General features: G+C 38.3%; 1 protein-coding gene across 4 annotated transcripts in view; it reads right to left on the reverse strand.

Annotated features, from left to right (window-relative positions):
* The window catches only part of LOC125042369 (tubulin monoglutamylase TTLL4-like), a 33,887-nt gene that overhangs the window by 9,436 nt on the left and 6,951 nt on the right, over window positions 1-17,500 (reverse strand). For all 4 annotated transcript variants that reach the window (XM_047637937.1, XM_047637940.1, XM_047637938.1 and 1 more), the window contains exons 2-14: window positions 16,972-17,500; window positions 15,890-16,009; window positions 15,051-15,272; window positions 14,746-14,914; window positions 14,187-14,319; window positions 13,699-13,876; window positions 13,422-13,579; window positions 12,785-12,900; window positions 10,335-10,530; window positions 10,075-10,170; window positions 8,852-8,976; window positions 8,457-8,578; window positions 5,989-6,062 (exon numbers count right to left, since the gene is read on the reverse strand). The exon at window positions 16,972-17,500 is cut by the window's right edge and continues 352 nt beyond it. In XM_047637937.1, the coding sequence (XP_047493893.1) occupies window positions 5,989-6,062; window positions 8,457-8,578; window positions 8,852-8,976; window positions 10,075-10,170; window positions 10,335-10,530; window positions 12,785-12,900; window positions 13,422-13,579; window positions 13,699-13,876; window positions 14,187-14,319; window positions 14,746-14,914; window positions 15,051-15,272; window positions 15,890-16,009; window positions 16,972-17,500 (2,238 nt within the window). The remainder of the gene's footprint in view (window positions 1-5,988; window positions 6,063-8,456; window positions 8,579-8,851; window positions 8,977-10,074; window positions 10,171-10,334; window positions 10,531-12,784; window positions 12,901-13,421; window positions 13,580-13,698; window positions 13,877-14,186; window positions 14,320-14,745; window positions 14,915-15,050; window positions 15,273-15,889; window positions 16,010-16,971) is intronic.

Here is a 17,500-nt window from a genome sequence, read left to right on the forward strand (position 1 = left end):
TTACTTTAATTACAATATCCATGCTTACCATCATTACAAGCCTTTTAAGCTATTTAAGTGCTTAATTCTAACTCAGTCTTGAGGGTAAACAAAGCATCTAATAAATTGAAAGTAGATCAGGATTTTTCCCATTACTTACAAAATAAGCCTATTGCTTTAGATATTGAACTGACCTACTTCTAGTAACATATGGACTGGGATTTAAAAACAAAAAATTATTCTTTATTAAATGTTAAAAACAGCACAAAAAATTATATTATCAAACTAAAAAGAAATTAACAGTAAATAAATAAATAGGTGTTTTAGGTATACAAATATCAAGTGTTCTCTTCAACATCCATCCATATGTGTGCGCCTGTCTTTTGCTTGCTTGTATCTATACTTATCTTCTGGAAAAGTATGTCCATGCATTTGCCTATGATGGTATTTTAGAATTATATAAACAAAAAAATATAAAACTATGCTTTACAATTTAGAGTATTTCTGTATGTTAATTAAACCATGTTGATGTCAGCTATGGTATTTACAAAATTTTGACAATGTTTGGCTACAAGTGTTGTCAACCATCACCAATGTCTGTGCATCTTTATTTTAATACGCAGCTGTATTGTTTGTAAATGAAGTGTCTTTGTGTACAACTTGTCGATCACATTTCCACAGCACTTCTCATATACTTTGTTAACCCCTATGATCTGGATGACATAACCCTCACATAACAAAAAAATTTGGCTTGAGAGGCAGGGCGACACAAACTTGCCATTCAGCTTAATGCCATAGTGACTAGAATGACTCGCCACAAGTGCGCAAAACTCTTGGAGGTTTGAGTAGATTTATTTGGAGTTTAGGAAGGGGCTTTTGCTTTATTTCCTTCAATAAATGAGTGGTGAATGTATCATCCATGACCCATGAGTGCCGGCTCTAGAGAGGATGCTATTTCCAAGTTCAGAATCCAATTCCTGGCTAACATGACTAGCCATGAGAAAATTGAATATTAAAAATATAAATAAATAAACAAAAAGTTATAGTTTTTACTGCACTGAATTATGGGCTACCTAAAGAGATATGAAGTCTGTGCAAGGAAAACAGTCTATTATCGTCTGGATGAAACAAAGCAAACAACAAATATAGACACTAGAAAACAGCTAAAAATGCTCTTAATGAAAAAAAAAGAAAAAAAAGTAAATAACACTGCAAAAGGGAGGCATGGAGTTTTGTCACCACCCATGAATATTCATGTGTAGTAATATAGTAGTTGCCTCTGAAATGTAGTTCCATCATAGTCTCCCCTGAAAATTGCCTAGCCACAAATTTCTGGTTTACTTTTATCTCTATTTCCTATGATAAATACTACTGATATGTGTACTTTATGTTTAACTGACAAATGTTTGTCTATTTGCCTTACTAAATCTAAAATACTTGTAAGTCCTCATTCCATTGTAAATAGGTAGTCAGGAAATTTTATAAGCCTTAACAGACTAACCACTACTGTATGTACGGTTTGGCTACTTGGAAATCAGCACGGGCTTAAATACAGAGGTAGAAATACTGTTTGCCCAAGAGACATCATCCTGGGCTTTAAGGGACTTATACTGCAGTCAACCGAGATAGACTGTTTAGCCATGTCGTTATAATAACAACAAACACACTGGTGATAAACAACAAGACAACAAATTGATGTATAATGCCTGGTGATCTGTTAATTGTCACACTTCAGTGATTTTCATCAGTGTTTGTGCTACTTGTGTCCCAGGATGTCCGACAAGGAAACCAAAAGCTGATGCTGCTATCTCTAGCAATACCAAAGATAACATTACATCTATCAATACATTCCAAGCACCAATTTTCTGCAGTCATGATCCATCCATATGGTTCACCATCCTCAAGTGTTGTTTTAAAGCGCACTGCATCAGCAAAAGTGTCATCAAGTTTAGTCATGCAACATTTCTCCTTCCTCCAGGTGTTTTGGTTCCAATTTCAGAGGTCATTTCGACTGCTGCGCTATTGGATGAACCATATGAAGTGCTGAAGACTGCATTGCTGTTAAGACTGGAATCTTCCATTACTACCAGACTTCAGGAACTTCTCAGCATGGAAGAACTCGGCAACAAAAAAACTTATGATTTGTTACATCAAATGAAAAAGTATGGTAGTCTTGACAAGATGATCTTTCTACAGCTTTTCTGACAGCACCTGCATTCACATATTCAACAAGGATTATTCACATCAAAAGGGAAGCTCACCATTGATGAACTGGCTAAATTAGCAAATGAGTTTATGGCGTCGCTCCCTACTTCTCATTCTATGGCTGAAGTAGCTTCCACATCTCAAAGCAATTGGCAGAACTGGTTGCAAAACTCACTATCAACATTAATGCTCTACAAAATCAAGTACAATTACTGTCTCTTCACATCTCTACTAACAATAAGCCACCCTACAGGTCAAGAAGTAGGTCCTGAGGAAGAGATGACATCTTTTATCACAACAAATTCAAGGAAGCAGCAAAGAAGTGTCTTCAGCCATGTAACTTCAATAAACCTATAACCCATAACTGCCAGGTGAAGAAAATAAATAAAAATTCTACACTCTGGAGATTAAAGGCAATGAGCCGACTTTGAGCATGGGAGTTCGCTACATCAAGCCAAGCGCCCCGCTCGAAGAGGCATATAATGTTTGCCACACCTCTTCCATGCTTCTTCATGTGTGGGACCCACTCTCCAACATCAAATTCTTAGTTGATACTGACACTGAGGTTAGCATTTTGCCTGCAACAGCAAGTCACAAATCAATCCCTCTGATCATGAACTTGAATGCAGCCAATGGATCAACAAACCCTGAATATAAACAAAGAAATCTTACACTCAACCTCTAAATGCTAAATATCATTGATTATCCCTGGAACGGTATCACTTCATAAAAGAAGATTTTGAGTCCTTACTACATCTGGGAATTATCCGTGCAAGCTCCAGCAATTGGTCATCTGCATTGTATGTTGTTTCTAAGAAGAATGCTGAAGCTGTGACTACAGAGCTCTCAATGCTCAAATGCAGATGGATCATTACCCAATTCCCAACATTCAAGAATTTACTTTCTGGATGTTCCATCTTCTCCAAAATTGATTTGGTAAAAGCATTCCAACAAATACAAGTCCACCTTTCAGATATCCTGAAAACAGCCATTATCACCCCATTTGGCTTGTATAAACGTGTCCGTATACCTTTTTGACCGAAGAATGCTTCACAAACATTCCAGCATTTCATTGATGAAGTTTTACAAGGACTACCATTTGTCTTTGCTTATACTGATGATCTACTCATCACCAGTAATGATGCTGCTGAACATCAGGATCATCTAATGCAAGTCTTCAAATGTCTAAATGATTACATTATCCAAATTAATGTAGACAAGTGTATGGAGGTTTGTCTGTTGATTTTCTCAGCCACACAGTTCCTGCAGCGGGATCACTCCACTTCCTGCCAAATGTGATGCCATTCAACAGTTTCCTAAGCCAACTAGAAAGCACCAGCTCAAGGAATTACTAGGGAAGATTAACTACTACAAAAGATTTCTCTAGAATGTTCTCTATTTCTCCAACCTTTGTATTCCATAACCATGCAAAAGAGGTCAGTCAGTTGCTCGTCTGGACTCCTGAAGCTGATATTGCCTATGATGCTGAAATGCAAGCCCTCAGTGTAGTAACTACACTTAGCTTTCCCAGTCAAGATGCCCCAACAGCTGATGCCCTGTCTCACAGTGTCTCTGCTGTCAATTCTTCTTTCATCGATTATGCACCATTTGTTTGGAGCAAGCTTATGACTTTGCTTGGAATTCAACGTTATCGCACTTCCATTTACCATCCTCAGGCAAATGGTCTTGTCTAATGCTTTCACCATCAGCTGAAATCATCACTCATGGCTCATCAACATGAAGACTGGACTACTTCTCTCCCTCTTGTGCTTTTGGGCATAAGGAGCTCTCTCAAATCTGACCTTGGCTCCACTTCTGTAGTTTGTACATGGAACATCAGTCCGACTACTTTGTTAATTACTCTGTAGTTCCACTGGCTCCGTTACCAACCCTACTCCAGCCTCAGTGATGTGATGTCCAAGCTTCATTCAACCTTTTCAGCCACAGCAGCTGTCTTCAAGCAAGTCTTTCGTAAGTCAGTATTTCCATGACTGTACCCATGTCTTTGTCCAAGTAGATTCCATCCAACATCCACTACAGCCACCATATGAAGGTCTATATGAAGTTCTTAGGCACACAAGGAAGATTGTTACCATCAACTGCAATAGGAGTTTTGACGCAATCGCCATCGATCGTGTTAAACCTGCTTATTTGCTAGATATACCTTACTACCTCATAAACTTTTATATGTTCAACCAAAGAAATCTGTATCATTCCTCTTTCCTCGTCACTACGAGGGGATAATGCAGATATGTTGTAGTCTCCCCTAAAATGTATTTATATCATATCCCTGAAAATTGCCAAAGGCTTTTATTTATTTCTCATACTATAAATCCTTTTGATATGTGTACTTTCTAAAATATATTTTGACACTAGAAGAGGATTAATATTTAAGCTTTAATATTATACAATATCCTCTCTAGTCTTGTCTTGAACTAACGATAACCTTAACGGACTAATCACGGCTGTATATACAGTTTGGCTACTTGGAAATCAGCACAGCCTTAACCCCTTGGTGACAGGTGAAGAAAACTAAAAAAAACTCTACGCTCTAAAGATCAATGGCAACGCGCCGACTTTGAGCACGGGAGTTCATTACATCAAGCCGAATCACCGCCTCCTAGCGCTTTGGCACGCAGCCGTGGCGTACAGTCGCACGCCACATTTCGAGCGGTTTGTTATGACGTCTAGAGACGTGACCCGCCGTCAAGGAGTTAACAGACTAAATACGGTGATAGAAATACTGTTTGGCCAAGAGACATCATCCTAGGCTTTAAAGGACTTATACTGCCATCAATCGAGATAGACTGTTTAGCCACATCTCTATAATAACAACAAATGCACTAGTGATAAGCAACAAATTGATGACCCCAGAGTTGTGTAATGCCTTCAAACTGCACACTTGTCAGAGTAGGTGCTCAAGTAAGCCTAATACCCTTATTTTGGGCCATGTGATGGCAAAGAAGCATCCAGATCCAATGTGAAAATATCATTCATTTCCAGTTAATGCCTCTGCACAGCACAGTGATTGAACCACTATCTCAAACTAATATATCTTAAATTTTCTCCTGAAATACAAGGTGACAAGAATTATCCATGAGATTTGATAATTTCTAAAATTTTTCAGTTAAAAGTATTTAGTCTATAATAATCATTGGGATCCCAGCTTCCATAATGGTTCTTTCCTACTACAAGACTTGTATACTATCACTAACTTTCCTTCAAACAGCCCAGTCACTACCGAATCTGGTAATCAGTACTCTACTGTACCTAAAGGAGTATTTCAAATGCATCTTTCTCCTTTCCACAAATATTCCTAAACCAAACATTCTTCCTCTGCTGCAGGTCCTCAGAAAAGCCTGCTGCTATTCCTTGTTTAATTCCTTTTCATCTTCCTCACAAAAGGCTAAATAGTTGCTTATTCACACAATACACACATCCAAATACACAAACATGCATGCAGGACTGTGTTCACTTAAACTGAATAAATTAATAAATAAAATTTCAGAGCAAAGGAGGAAAATTCCTTTGGGTTTCAATACATTTAGAAAGACTGAAAATGAACCAAACACACTTGTAAGCCAAAACTTTGTCCAATAAGTCTTTTGATAGGTAATGTCAAGAACTAGAAACAGTTTTAGCCAATTTCCTTAATGTAAAGCCACAATAGTTACCTGCCTTTCGTACAAAATATAAAAACAAAATACAAGATTCTGCAGCAAGCCTACCTGAAAAATTTATCCTCATAATGCACAGCATGTTTTAAAAGTAAAATTACAAAAAACAACAATTAAGGTTTCCTACCTTTGGCATCTTGAAGGTGGGAGGCACTTGGAGGTGAAACTTCTCTTTACACAGAGCTTCCAGTCTTTCCAATGCTGAAGAATAAAGGTCAAGCTCAAATAAACTCTTTCAAATATGTAAACCACTGTAATTTGATATATCCAAAACAATAATAAAAATAAGTTTGAATAAAACAAACTTTATTTTTCCGTTCAGAAGGAAACATGATCATCGTGGAACTTCAATTCTCAAGTATATACAGCATTGCCAGTTAACCACAAGGTCATAGTTCTAAAATCTATAAAACATTCGTTTCCCACTTACACACTCCCTCACTCATCCACTCACACTGTAACTCACTCAAACTTTCAACTCACTCAGTCACACTCTCGCTCCCTACCTCCCTCCCTCATACTCTCGCTCACTCCCTCACTCATTCAACTCCCTCACTCCTTCACTCACTCACACTCTGGCTCCCTCACTCACTCACTCACACTCTGGCTCCCTCACTCACTCACTCACACTCTGGCTCCCTCACTCACTCACTCACACTCTGGCTCCCTCACTCACTCACTCACACTCTGGCTCCCTCACTCACTCACTCACACTCTGGCTCCCTCACTCACTCACTCACACTCTGGCTCCCTCACTCACTCACTCACACTCTGGCTCCCTCACTCACTCACTCACACTCTGGCTCCCTCACTCACTCACTCACACTCTGGCTCCCTCACTCACTCACTCACACTCTGGCTCCCTCACTACTTCACTCCCTCATACTCTGGCTCACTCCCTCACACTCACACTCTCGCTCATTCCCTCACTCACTCACACTCTCGCTCATTCCCTCACTCACTCACACTCTCGCTCATTCCCTCACTCACTCACACTCTCGCTCATTCCCTCACTTACTCACACTCTCGCTCATTCCCTCACTCACTCACACTCTCGCTCATTCCCTCACTCACTCACACTCTCGCTCATTCCCTCACTCACTCACACTCTCGCTCATTCCCTCACTCACTCACACTCTCGCTCATTCCCTCACTCACTCACACTCTCGCTCATTCCCTCACTCACTCACACTCTCGCTCATTCCCTCACTCACTCACACTCTCGCTCATTCCCTCACTCACTCACACTCTCGCTCATTCCCTCACTCACTCACACTCTCGCTCATTCCCTCACTCACTCACACTCTCGCTCATTCCCTCACTCACTCACTCTCTCGCTCATTCCCTCACTCACTCACACTCTCACTCATTCCCTCACTCACTCACACTCTCGCTCATTCCCTCACTCACTCACACTCTCGCTCACTCCTTCACTCACACTCTCGCTCACTCCTTCACTCACTCACACTCCTTCACTCACTCACACTCTCGCTCATCCTTCACTCACACTCTCGCTCACTCACTCTCACTCACACCTCCTCACACTCCTCGCATCATCACACTCTCACTCACTCACACTCTCACTCACTCTCTCACACTCTCGCTCACTCACTCACTCACACGCTCGCTCACTCACTCACTACTCTCGCTCACTCACTCACACTCTCGCTCACTCACTCACACTCTCGCTAACTCACTCACACTCCTCTACTCACCCTCACACTCTCGCTCACTCACTCACTCACACTCTCGCTCACTCACTCACTCACACTCTCGCTCACTCACTCACTCACTCCCCACTCACTCACTCACACTCTCCTCACTACTCACTCACACTCTCGCTCACTCACTCACTCTCACACTCGCTCACTCACTCACACTCCTCACTCACTCACTCACACTCTCGCTCACTCACTCACACTCTCGCTCACTCACTCACTCACACTCTCGCTCACTCACTCACTCACACTCTCGCTCCCTCACTCACTCACACTCTCGCTCACTCACTCCCTCACACTCTCGCTCACTCACTCAATCACTCACCACTCACACTCTCACTCACTCACTCACACTCTCGCTCACTCACTCAATCACTCACTCACACTCTCGCTAACTCACTCACACTCTCGCTCACTCACTTACTCACACTCACGTTCCCTCACTCACTCACACTCTCGCTCACTCACTCACTAACTCACTCACACTCTCACTCACTAACTCACTCACTCACACTCTCACTCACTAACTCACTCACTCACACGCCCACTCACTTACTCACTCACTCACACTCTCTCTCACTCACTCACTCACTCACTCACTCACTCACTCACTCACTCACTCACTCACTCACTCACTCACACTCTCACTCTCACTCACACTCTCACTCTCACTCACACTCTTGCTCACTCACTCACCCACACTCTCACTCAGTCATCCCCATTCTCACTCAGTCACTGACACACACACACTCAGTCTCTCTAACACACATCCTCACTCTCACTAATAAAAATATGAAATGAGATAGAGTCAGGAAAGTCAGAAAGAAATTTTAATCTAGTATATATACATTGAACAAATCAAGAAAAAAATATCTACCTTTCTCTCTACAGCTGCCATAAGCATTTTCCCAAGCATCCATCAGTCTGTTATAATACCGTGGTTTATCCATAAAACCGAAATATGGAGAAGTTTCAGCCGTAGGGAAGATCCGTGTGAATCTGAAATTTTATTTTTCAAATGTTTGACGATCAATCCAATATCTCAAAATTCCTACTTGTCATGTCCTGAATCACTTCCCATTTAAATTACAAGAATGAATATCACTGAACACATTTTTTTTTCTTCAAATGTTTGATGATCAATCCAACATCTCAACATTCCTAATTGTCATGTCTTGAATTGACTTCTTTAAATTATACGAATGAATATCATTGCACAAAATTTTCCCAACTTCTGACCATACTTTTAAATGTATAGTAATAGCTACTTACTTGCCAGCTCTATGCAGCTCATCCTCTGCTGTGATGAGATGACGAACATCATCAGAAGTAAGGTTTTCAAGGGCAAAATTCATATACTGATTACGAGGCAAACCGTTTACCTGAACATGTTTCACCTGCAATAATGAAATTAAGGTCACATCATCAAACCTAAAACTACACATAGACTAAACAGAGAAAGCCCTGTTTGTATAATTGAGGGATCTATAAATCAAAGTTTCCTATCAACAATACTTTCTCCTTACCTCATGACAAACCTTGGCCTTCGCTCTTGCACATAGTATGCTCACTCTTATCAGACAATTTTTTTACTTTCACACATTATGCTGTTTTTATCAATATTACATATCCATACATCAATATGTCAAACACACTATATTCTATCAGAAAACTCCTAACTTTTTGAAAAAAAAAAAAAAAAAATGCTTCCCTTTGTTAAAAAATGTCGACACTGATAAATATCGCAGTTGCTTGCCCAGTGAATCACACAAGAGTAACTCGCAAATTGCTTACTCTCTGAATTACTTTTTTTATTCCATAAAATGTAAACACTTCTTAGTATCCCAGCTGGCATTTACTTGCACATCACCTAGCTCACACCAAAACAACTTTTTCTGTTAAATACCATTCTTTCATACAGATGATCATGTAAACATTTATTATCAGCTCTCTAAGGGAAAAGTATTAAAATATAAGTATATATCTCTTATTCAGTGACTAAAAAAATTATGTTATAGTCCTGTTTTCCATGACCTACAATAAGACAAAATAAAATGGAAAGGGTCAGCAAACATACCTAACTTTCCTCTACCCTAAACACTAGGTTTTAAGCAACTTATACCCTCCCTTTGTGGTAGACAGACAAACTGTCTCAACAGTGAGGACTGATGGACATGTTTAAACTAAAGCATACAAAAATAAAGGTAGCAAAAGTAGCATGGTAGGCAAGAACAGTGTTGGGGTAATGGTGGAAGAAGCAGTCTGTGTTCCCCATGCCCAGTATCTGGACCTGACATACAAAGATCTAACCTGGCACTTAGACATTAAGTAAATTTTATTACTGGTGAAAAGATCATATTACACTGAAATGCAGTACCTTCATAATATCATTCTTTATCAGGTCCACCTAAGTTCATAATTAATAAAACTTTATATAATTGGAGTTCATTTTCTATGCTCAAATCAAGAAATCCAAATGAATAATTTCTACTAACCTGCTCTTCACCAGTGAGAAGCCTGGTGTATATGCGACGATCAAGACACAATGAAGACACATTTTCCCCAAGATTTAAGTCTTGTAACAGATTTTTCTGAAAAAAAGAAATAATGACAAATTGAAAATCAGAAATCACTATAAATCAATGCATTTCTTAAAATACTTCATATAACCATTGGCCACATCAAATTTGACAAGAAAATAGCAATATTCACTTATTAAATCTATTCTACAAAAAGAATTGCACAAAGCTGATACCTGTTGCTGCTGGCTGAGTTTATCTGGGATGTGTAAAGCTGCTATATTGAGGATGTCAGCAATGAGAGGACCCTTCACTGAGTGGTCTAGAGGCGAAGCAGAGTGGAGTGACGGGGAGATGTTCACCTCCAAGAGCCATGGTCTCAAACGCTCATCAATTATCACATCAAAACCAAAAAGCTCATAGCATGAATATCTGTAATAAAGAGTAATATCTGTAATAACAGACTTCTTTCAAGTAAATTTATAAAATCTTTCTTTAACTCACTGGTACATGTACTGTCCACTGTAGGTAGATAGGTAGAGGTGTGTACAGGTGGGTGGGTGTAGGGATGGGTAGAGTGAAAGAGTGGGTGGATGAGTGAGTGAGTGAGTGAGTGAGTGAGTGAGAGTGAGAGTGAGAGTGAGAGTGAGAGTGAGAGTGAGAGTGAGAGTGAGAGTGAGAGTGAGAGTGAGAGTGAGAGTGAGTGTGAGTGTGAGTGTGAGTGTGAGTGTGAGTGTGAGTGTGTGTGTGTGTGTGTGTGTGTGTGTGTGTGTGTGTGTGTGTGTGTGCGTGTGTGCGTGTGCGCGTGTGCGCGTGTGCGCGTGTGCGCGTGTGCGTGTGTGCGTGTGTGTGTGTGTGTGCGTGTGTGTGAATTCTGTTTGCACACAGATGGCTCCACAAGTATTCCACCACCAAAAAGTCAATCAATCGCCCCGAAGCAATTTTGCCCAACTTCCCCATTCCTTGAATTTTTTGTATTTCTTTTCTAAAGCTCTTCATAATGATACTATCATTATTGTTGTTGATAATAAGATTATCATAACATTATGAACAATACTATTAGCGACAATTTTTTTTTCTTTAACTCAAAAAACTTAATAAGTAGGGTAAACGGGTGAGATAAGTAGGACAAGTAACAGATGCACTTATGGTGCTATCTATGGGTAAACAAACTTAATAAAGTGAAGTCACTGTAGATATGGCATGAATTTACGTATCATCCTGGATTTGATAGGTTATGGGTACTGGTGGATTCCCCATCAGGGGGGGGGTATGCATCACTAGACAATAATGTGACAAATTTTGTTGCCAAAATCATAAAACCAAAATGTTATGACATCTATTAAACCATTACCATTGGGTGGCAAGGTGAGGAACGATACCTCAAAACATAAATCATTTCAAAGAGCAATCACATTCTGATTATTTCAATGATGAAGAACTTTTATGCTGTTATTTTCCAAGTTATAAAATACATTAGACTGAATATTCTTAAAATTCAATATTATTACATTAAACTAAAAAGAAAGTATATTCTGTTAGAAAGCTTCCAGACTATGCAAGACTTTTCTGGTATTTTTTTTTCATATACCACAGTCATAGGCTTACATCTGTTTTATGCAATTTCATTTTTCCATAAGCTCTCCTTCCCCCTTTAACTTACTGAGTTATGAATCTCAGATTTTACAGGTGATACATGTAAAATTAGACACCTGCTATATCAGTTTTATCCAAATCTACCAGTGAATCAATAAGTTAGCAATTTCCACCAACAGTCTCTTAACCCATTGGATCTGGATGCCTCATTGCTATCACGTCCACAAAAAGTCTTGGGTGTAACAAGACTATTTCCTTTGTTAAATGAATGTGGAACATACTGTGTGTCAGCCATGGACTGGAATAATACTGGCTCCAGGAGGACACAGTATCCATACTCAGGATCCGATTTTGCTATGACTGGTGGCAAAGGTTATATTACCAAAAACTGAATATTGCATAAAAATATAAAAGTAACACAAGTAACAAAATGTTACTTGCACTTCATGATAAAGGAAATCGGAGGACAAACATTGACAATGGGAAATGGTAAAAAAAATAAAAATGCTTATGCAGAGAAAGCCTCCCCTTTGCAATTATATTTTTACTTTCTCTGCATAAGCATTTTTATTTTTTTTACCATTTCCCATTGTCAATGTTTGTCCTCCGATTTCCTTTATCATGAAGTGCAAGTAACATTTTGTTACTTGTGTTACTTTTATATTTTTATGCAATATTCAGTTTTTGGTAATATAACCTTTGCCACCAGTCATAGCAAAATCGGATCCTGAGTATGGATACTGTGTCCTCCTGGAGCCAGTATTATTCCAGTCCATGGCTGACACACAGTATGTTCCACATTCATTTAACAAAGGAAATAGTGTAAAAGCCCCTTCCTAAACACAAAATGAGTATAATGACCCTCTAAGAGCTTTGTGCATTTGTAACAGGTCATTCCTATCATGCTTGCCTTCAGACGAAATGCTCACAAGAGAAAGTTAGCATCACCCCTGCCCACAGCCAAATTTTGCCCCTCAAGCCATGTTTTTTTATGAAGTGATGGTTATGTCATCCAGATCATAGGGGTTAAGGTCTACATAATATAATTTTACAATAACATAAGAAAATGCTAACATATATAGGATCTTACCTGGATCTCACATTCTTCCGGGTGCGGACCACAATATCTCGCTCTCCGCTAATGACAGTCTTTATCACTAAGTCTGCAATTCGACTCCAGAGCTCTGATGTATCCACACCTTTGGCCTAAAAAAAAAAAAAAAAAGAAGAAAAAAACTGTAAACAACAGCATATATCTAGTATATATGGAAATTAGTAAAACTGCCTCTTTTATCAAACAACTTCTCTAATCCATATGGGCATTTATTTCTCAATTCAACATCTGTGAAAGCAGGCCATTTTTGACAAACATTTCATGTTATGATATTGACAATCACAATCAGTAATAAATGGTGCAACAGTTATGAAAATAAAAATAATGATGATGAAATTAATAACAATGATGGTATGTTTCAATCAATATAGGAAAGTATTCAGCATCCAAGACCATTTCCTATTACAGACATTCCTAAAAATCAACTTTTTACATTTTTGCCATCCAATAAAAAAAAGGAAAAAATAAAATAGGTTTCTGCACAATAATAAACTCTCCTTTTGGGGGGGTAACACTAATACTGTAAAAGAATGAAGTATACCTAATCCAACCTTAGGGGCTTGGAACACAGTTAAAATACAAATCTGTATAAACTATATACATATAAGCCTACCTTCAAGTAACCCCATAAAGACTTCAACGTCCACTTGTGTCCCTGACACTGCCCAGCATCCGTGTTGTGTGTGTATGATGATGATGACTTGTTCACACTATAGTTGGTAAGGTGCATGTACCTGTCACTCAGGCTTGCTGATGCACTGTTGTACTGAACTGAAAATATGACAGTCTGTTAATACAAGGATTATAAACATACTTCTTGGTTATAAACACATCTATGCTATCATTAATCTATATCACTCTAAAAGAAATTTATAATTAACAAAACTTACCAGATGCAAATCTAACAAGCCCATCTTGGTAAAGGAAAATACGAAGAGGATGGAAGGATGTGACAAGAACATAAATGCGCATGTCAAACTTGGTATCATTAATGAGGTAAGGGCGGCTGATGTATCGCTGAACTACAACAGGGGAGTCAGTAGGCACTTGTGACCATTTATGAACAACCTGTAAAATAAAAATATATATATATAAAAAAGAAAGAGAGAGAGAGAGAGAGAGAGAGAGAGAGAGAGAGAGAGAGAGAGAGAGAGAGAGAGAGAGAGAGAGAGAGAGAGAGAGAGAGAGAGAGAGAGAGAGAGAGCGAGAGAGAGAGAGAGAGAGCACAAACTGGGCACAAACAGGAGAAACAGCCAATGCATGCCAACAACCTCGCCCTACTAGACACTAGCAAAATTTCAACCTTACTCCAGTTACATTACAAAAAATGGAAAGTATGCAATTTTTTCCCTAATAGAAGTTAGAGGAATTGACTGACCTGTATTCCTGTGCCTCTTGCAGATGCTGGAGGCTTAACAATCCACTTTTTTTTTACACCTTCCTTATCAAATGCTGCTTTTAAGGCTTTTAAATCACCTGGTAGTACAAATGTCTTTGGAATAAAACCAAACCTGAAAATGTATGGAAATATATTAATGACATATTTCTTCCTTTCATGCAACCTTTATAAAAAAGTATTACATATTTATCATGTCACAAATTCATTTAAATCTGTGTTAATATCTTTAACCCAATGGCGACGGGTCACGGCTATCGCCGTCATAACAATACGCACGATGTGAGGCGTGTGGCTGTCCGCAGCGGCGCTGCGCCAAAACGCCCCGAGGCAATGATTCGGCTTGATGTACCGATATCACGCGCTCAGAGTCGGCGCGCTGCCGCCGTTCGCCAGAGCGTAGAGTTATTTTTAATTTTCTATACCCGGCGCCATTGGGTTAAAAGAGTACTTTTTTAATACAAAATTTTTATCTCATGTCAATTTTCATTAAGAACAGAAAATGTGACCCTATATAAGTAATATACTACAAAACACATACTCTTCCTTTCCAAACTTTGCCTGAAGACGTACAAAGTTCTTCCATAATTTATCCTTCCTGCCAATTTGGAAAGTACCCGGGAAATGATTAAGTTTCTGAAATTCCCGAACTGCTTTGAAACAGGGAGACTTCATGTGTTTTCCCCAAGTTCCTGACCACTGCATAGTTTCTGTTTTTTTTTTTTAAAGAAAGAAAAGATTATTACAAATGAAGAGACTCATATAGGACAGGATATATTCAAAAGTACAGAAAACATAAAAAAAAATGAGTGAACAACAATACTGCACCACATAAACAGCACTTACTCTTAGTTATCTTGAATCCTGAATTTGCTACAGTTTTCCTAACAATTAGTGGAGTGATGTTCGTGAACCTCCACTTTAACAATCGAGAGATTGCTAATGGCATTTCAACCGTTTTTTCATTATACTGGCAGAAATTAATAGAAGGTGGCACATATGAGAATAAACTGGGTGTGAAGGACGGGAGGGGAGACTCTGCTGGAGATTCAGTGTAAAGAAGAGAACCTAAGGAAGATAGGAACAAATATTAAGATTATTCACTGCTTACAAAATATCACTAAGTATCTCTTTTAATTTACTTTTTATAATTCAGCTTTTCTACATTGATCCTAGTAAAACAATAACAAAAAGCTTTTATATTACCTTTTAATAATATGTAAGAGCAAATTAACCCAATGTCAGCAGGTGGCAAGACTACAATGCCATGCCTACTGAAATCAAAGTTTATCTATTGTCTTTACACACAGATGGCTCTACAAGTGCTTAGTCACCAAGGAGTCAGCTATTAGTCTTATCTATCTCATCTGTTTACCCTTCTCCTTAATTTTTTGAAAGTTTCATTTCTATTATTTTATTGTCTTTGATGTTATTAATATTTTAATAACAATCTAATAATCATAATATCAATAAGAATGATAACAATGTCAATATTAATAATATTGGAAAGAAAAACACATTTTTACATCAAATATAAAGAATGGGGAAATTAGGATCCATCACTAGGCCTGACCACACTTGGAGCCATCTGTATGTAACAACACTCACTAAAATCTAAAGGGGGCAGTACATAAACCCACTGACATTGGGTTAAATACATTTAAACACACATCTACAATACTTACCATCCTCATTAGCTGCAACACCATGTTCATTGATGCATATGGTATTTAGAGCCTCACTGGCCACAGACCTCAAGGAACATGTAGACCCTACTGTTACAGAACTTATCACACTTTGGTCATCTGTGGACAAACAAAACACATAAAACTCAATAGATACTCACCAATGTGTGCAGATAACACAGTACTTTCAATTTGATGAGTTAAATAAACTATAAGGAATAAGATTAAGTGAAGCATTCTGTGGTAGAATTTAGACATCTAATTATGAAAAGTTGAGTGAAATCCATTTTCTCTATAACCTTTCATAAATCTGAAAACCTAATCATTCCAGAGATATAAATGATAATCAAATTAAACTAAAATTGCAAAACTATTGTAAAACATAAATGTCTTAGGTATTACCAGTACAGAAAAGGATATATGCTTTTATGTACTCAATGTACATGATCATGAAACATACTTCAGCTCCTACATTCACTTGACTAATGGTCACAGTAGTTTTTTTTTTTTTTTTTCTATGTATAGGAACACAGGTGAGAAGTACATCAGTGTAAATGCATGGATCTAAATCATGTAAATCAAGTTCATAACACTCAGTTTGGTAGACTTTTACAAACTTCTTTTAACCAATAATATTAGATAAAATTTTCAGTACAGTTGGGCGACAACAATGCATGTTAGTCCATGTATTGAGACAGTCTGGGTCTTGGACAGACTGTAATCTAGACAGACTCATTATGTGATGAGGAATTGCCCTGTATTTGTGATATGTGGCACGGTATGATAAACAACAAATGTCATATTATAAATTGAATAATAAACATACCATGCTTCTACTTTTAATGCAGCAGTAGCACTGATAATCTTAATTTCAAATATACAATACCAAAGCCCTCAAGACTGACACCAGTCCCAATAGATTTATCAATCACTGAATATATACTGCTTGATGAATAATGGCCCATAAAGAGTAACTCAGGCAAAAATACTTATACTATTCAAAATAAATTTCCTGTCAGGTTCAGAAAAAAATACTTAATGGCTTTAAGATACAATACAAAGAAGCAGCAAATTACACTGACCTTCTCCACAACTTTCTTCATCTTCATTATTTGTTATCAGAAGGTCTTCTTCTTCTTCACCTTCTGATGAATCCAAGTAGTTGTCATCATCCTCCAGATCCTCATCAGCTGCACTTGGCCTATTCAAACCAGGTGGCTCCAGCACTGAGGAGCTACTGGAACCTCCACAACCTTCAGGCAACTGGGTTACATATTCTAAGGTTGCAGCACAATGAGGGGAGAGGTTTCCACTAGTTGTTTCATTATGTAAAGGTCTAGAATTTAAATACTCCCCTACTAATAGACTTGGGTCAGACTCCATATTATCACTAATATGACTGAGGTTTCTACATTCTCTAATAGTTTCACTTCTAACAACTTCCACAGTATTTATATTCTTTACACTATCACTACTACTGTCACATGTGGAACAAGAACATGATGCATCGGCACTTGATGCACCAATATTACTGTTTGTGATACTATTTGCATTAATATTAACAATATCTGTTCCTGCATCTAATCTGGAAGTTCTAACATTTCTTTCACA

Source organism: Penaeus chinensis, chromosome 32, assembly GCF_019202785.1.
Source record: "Penaeus chinensis breed Huanghai No. 1 chromosome 32, ASM1920278v2, whole genome shotgun sequence".
NCBI classification, from domain to species: Eukaryota; Metazoa; Arthropoda; class Malacostraca; order Decapoda; family Penaeidae; genus Penaeus; species Penaeus chinensis.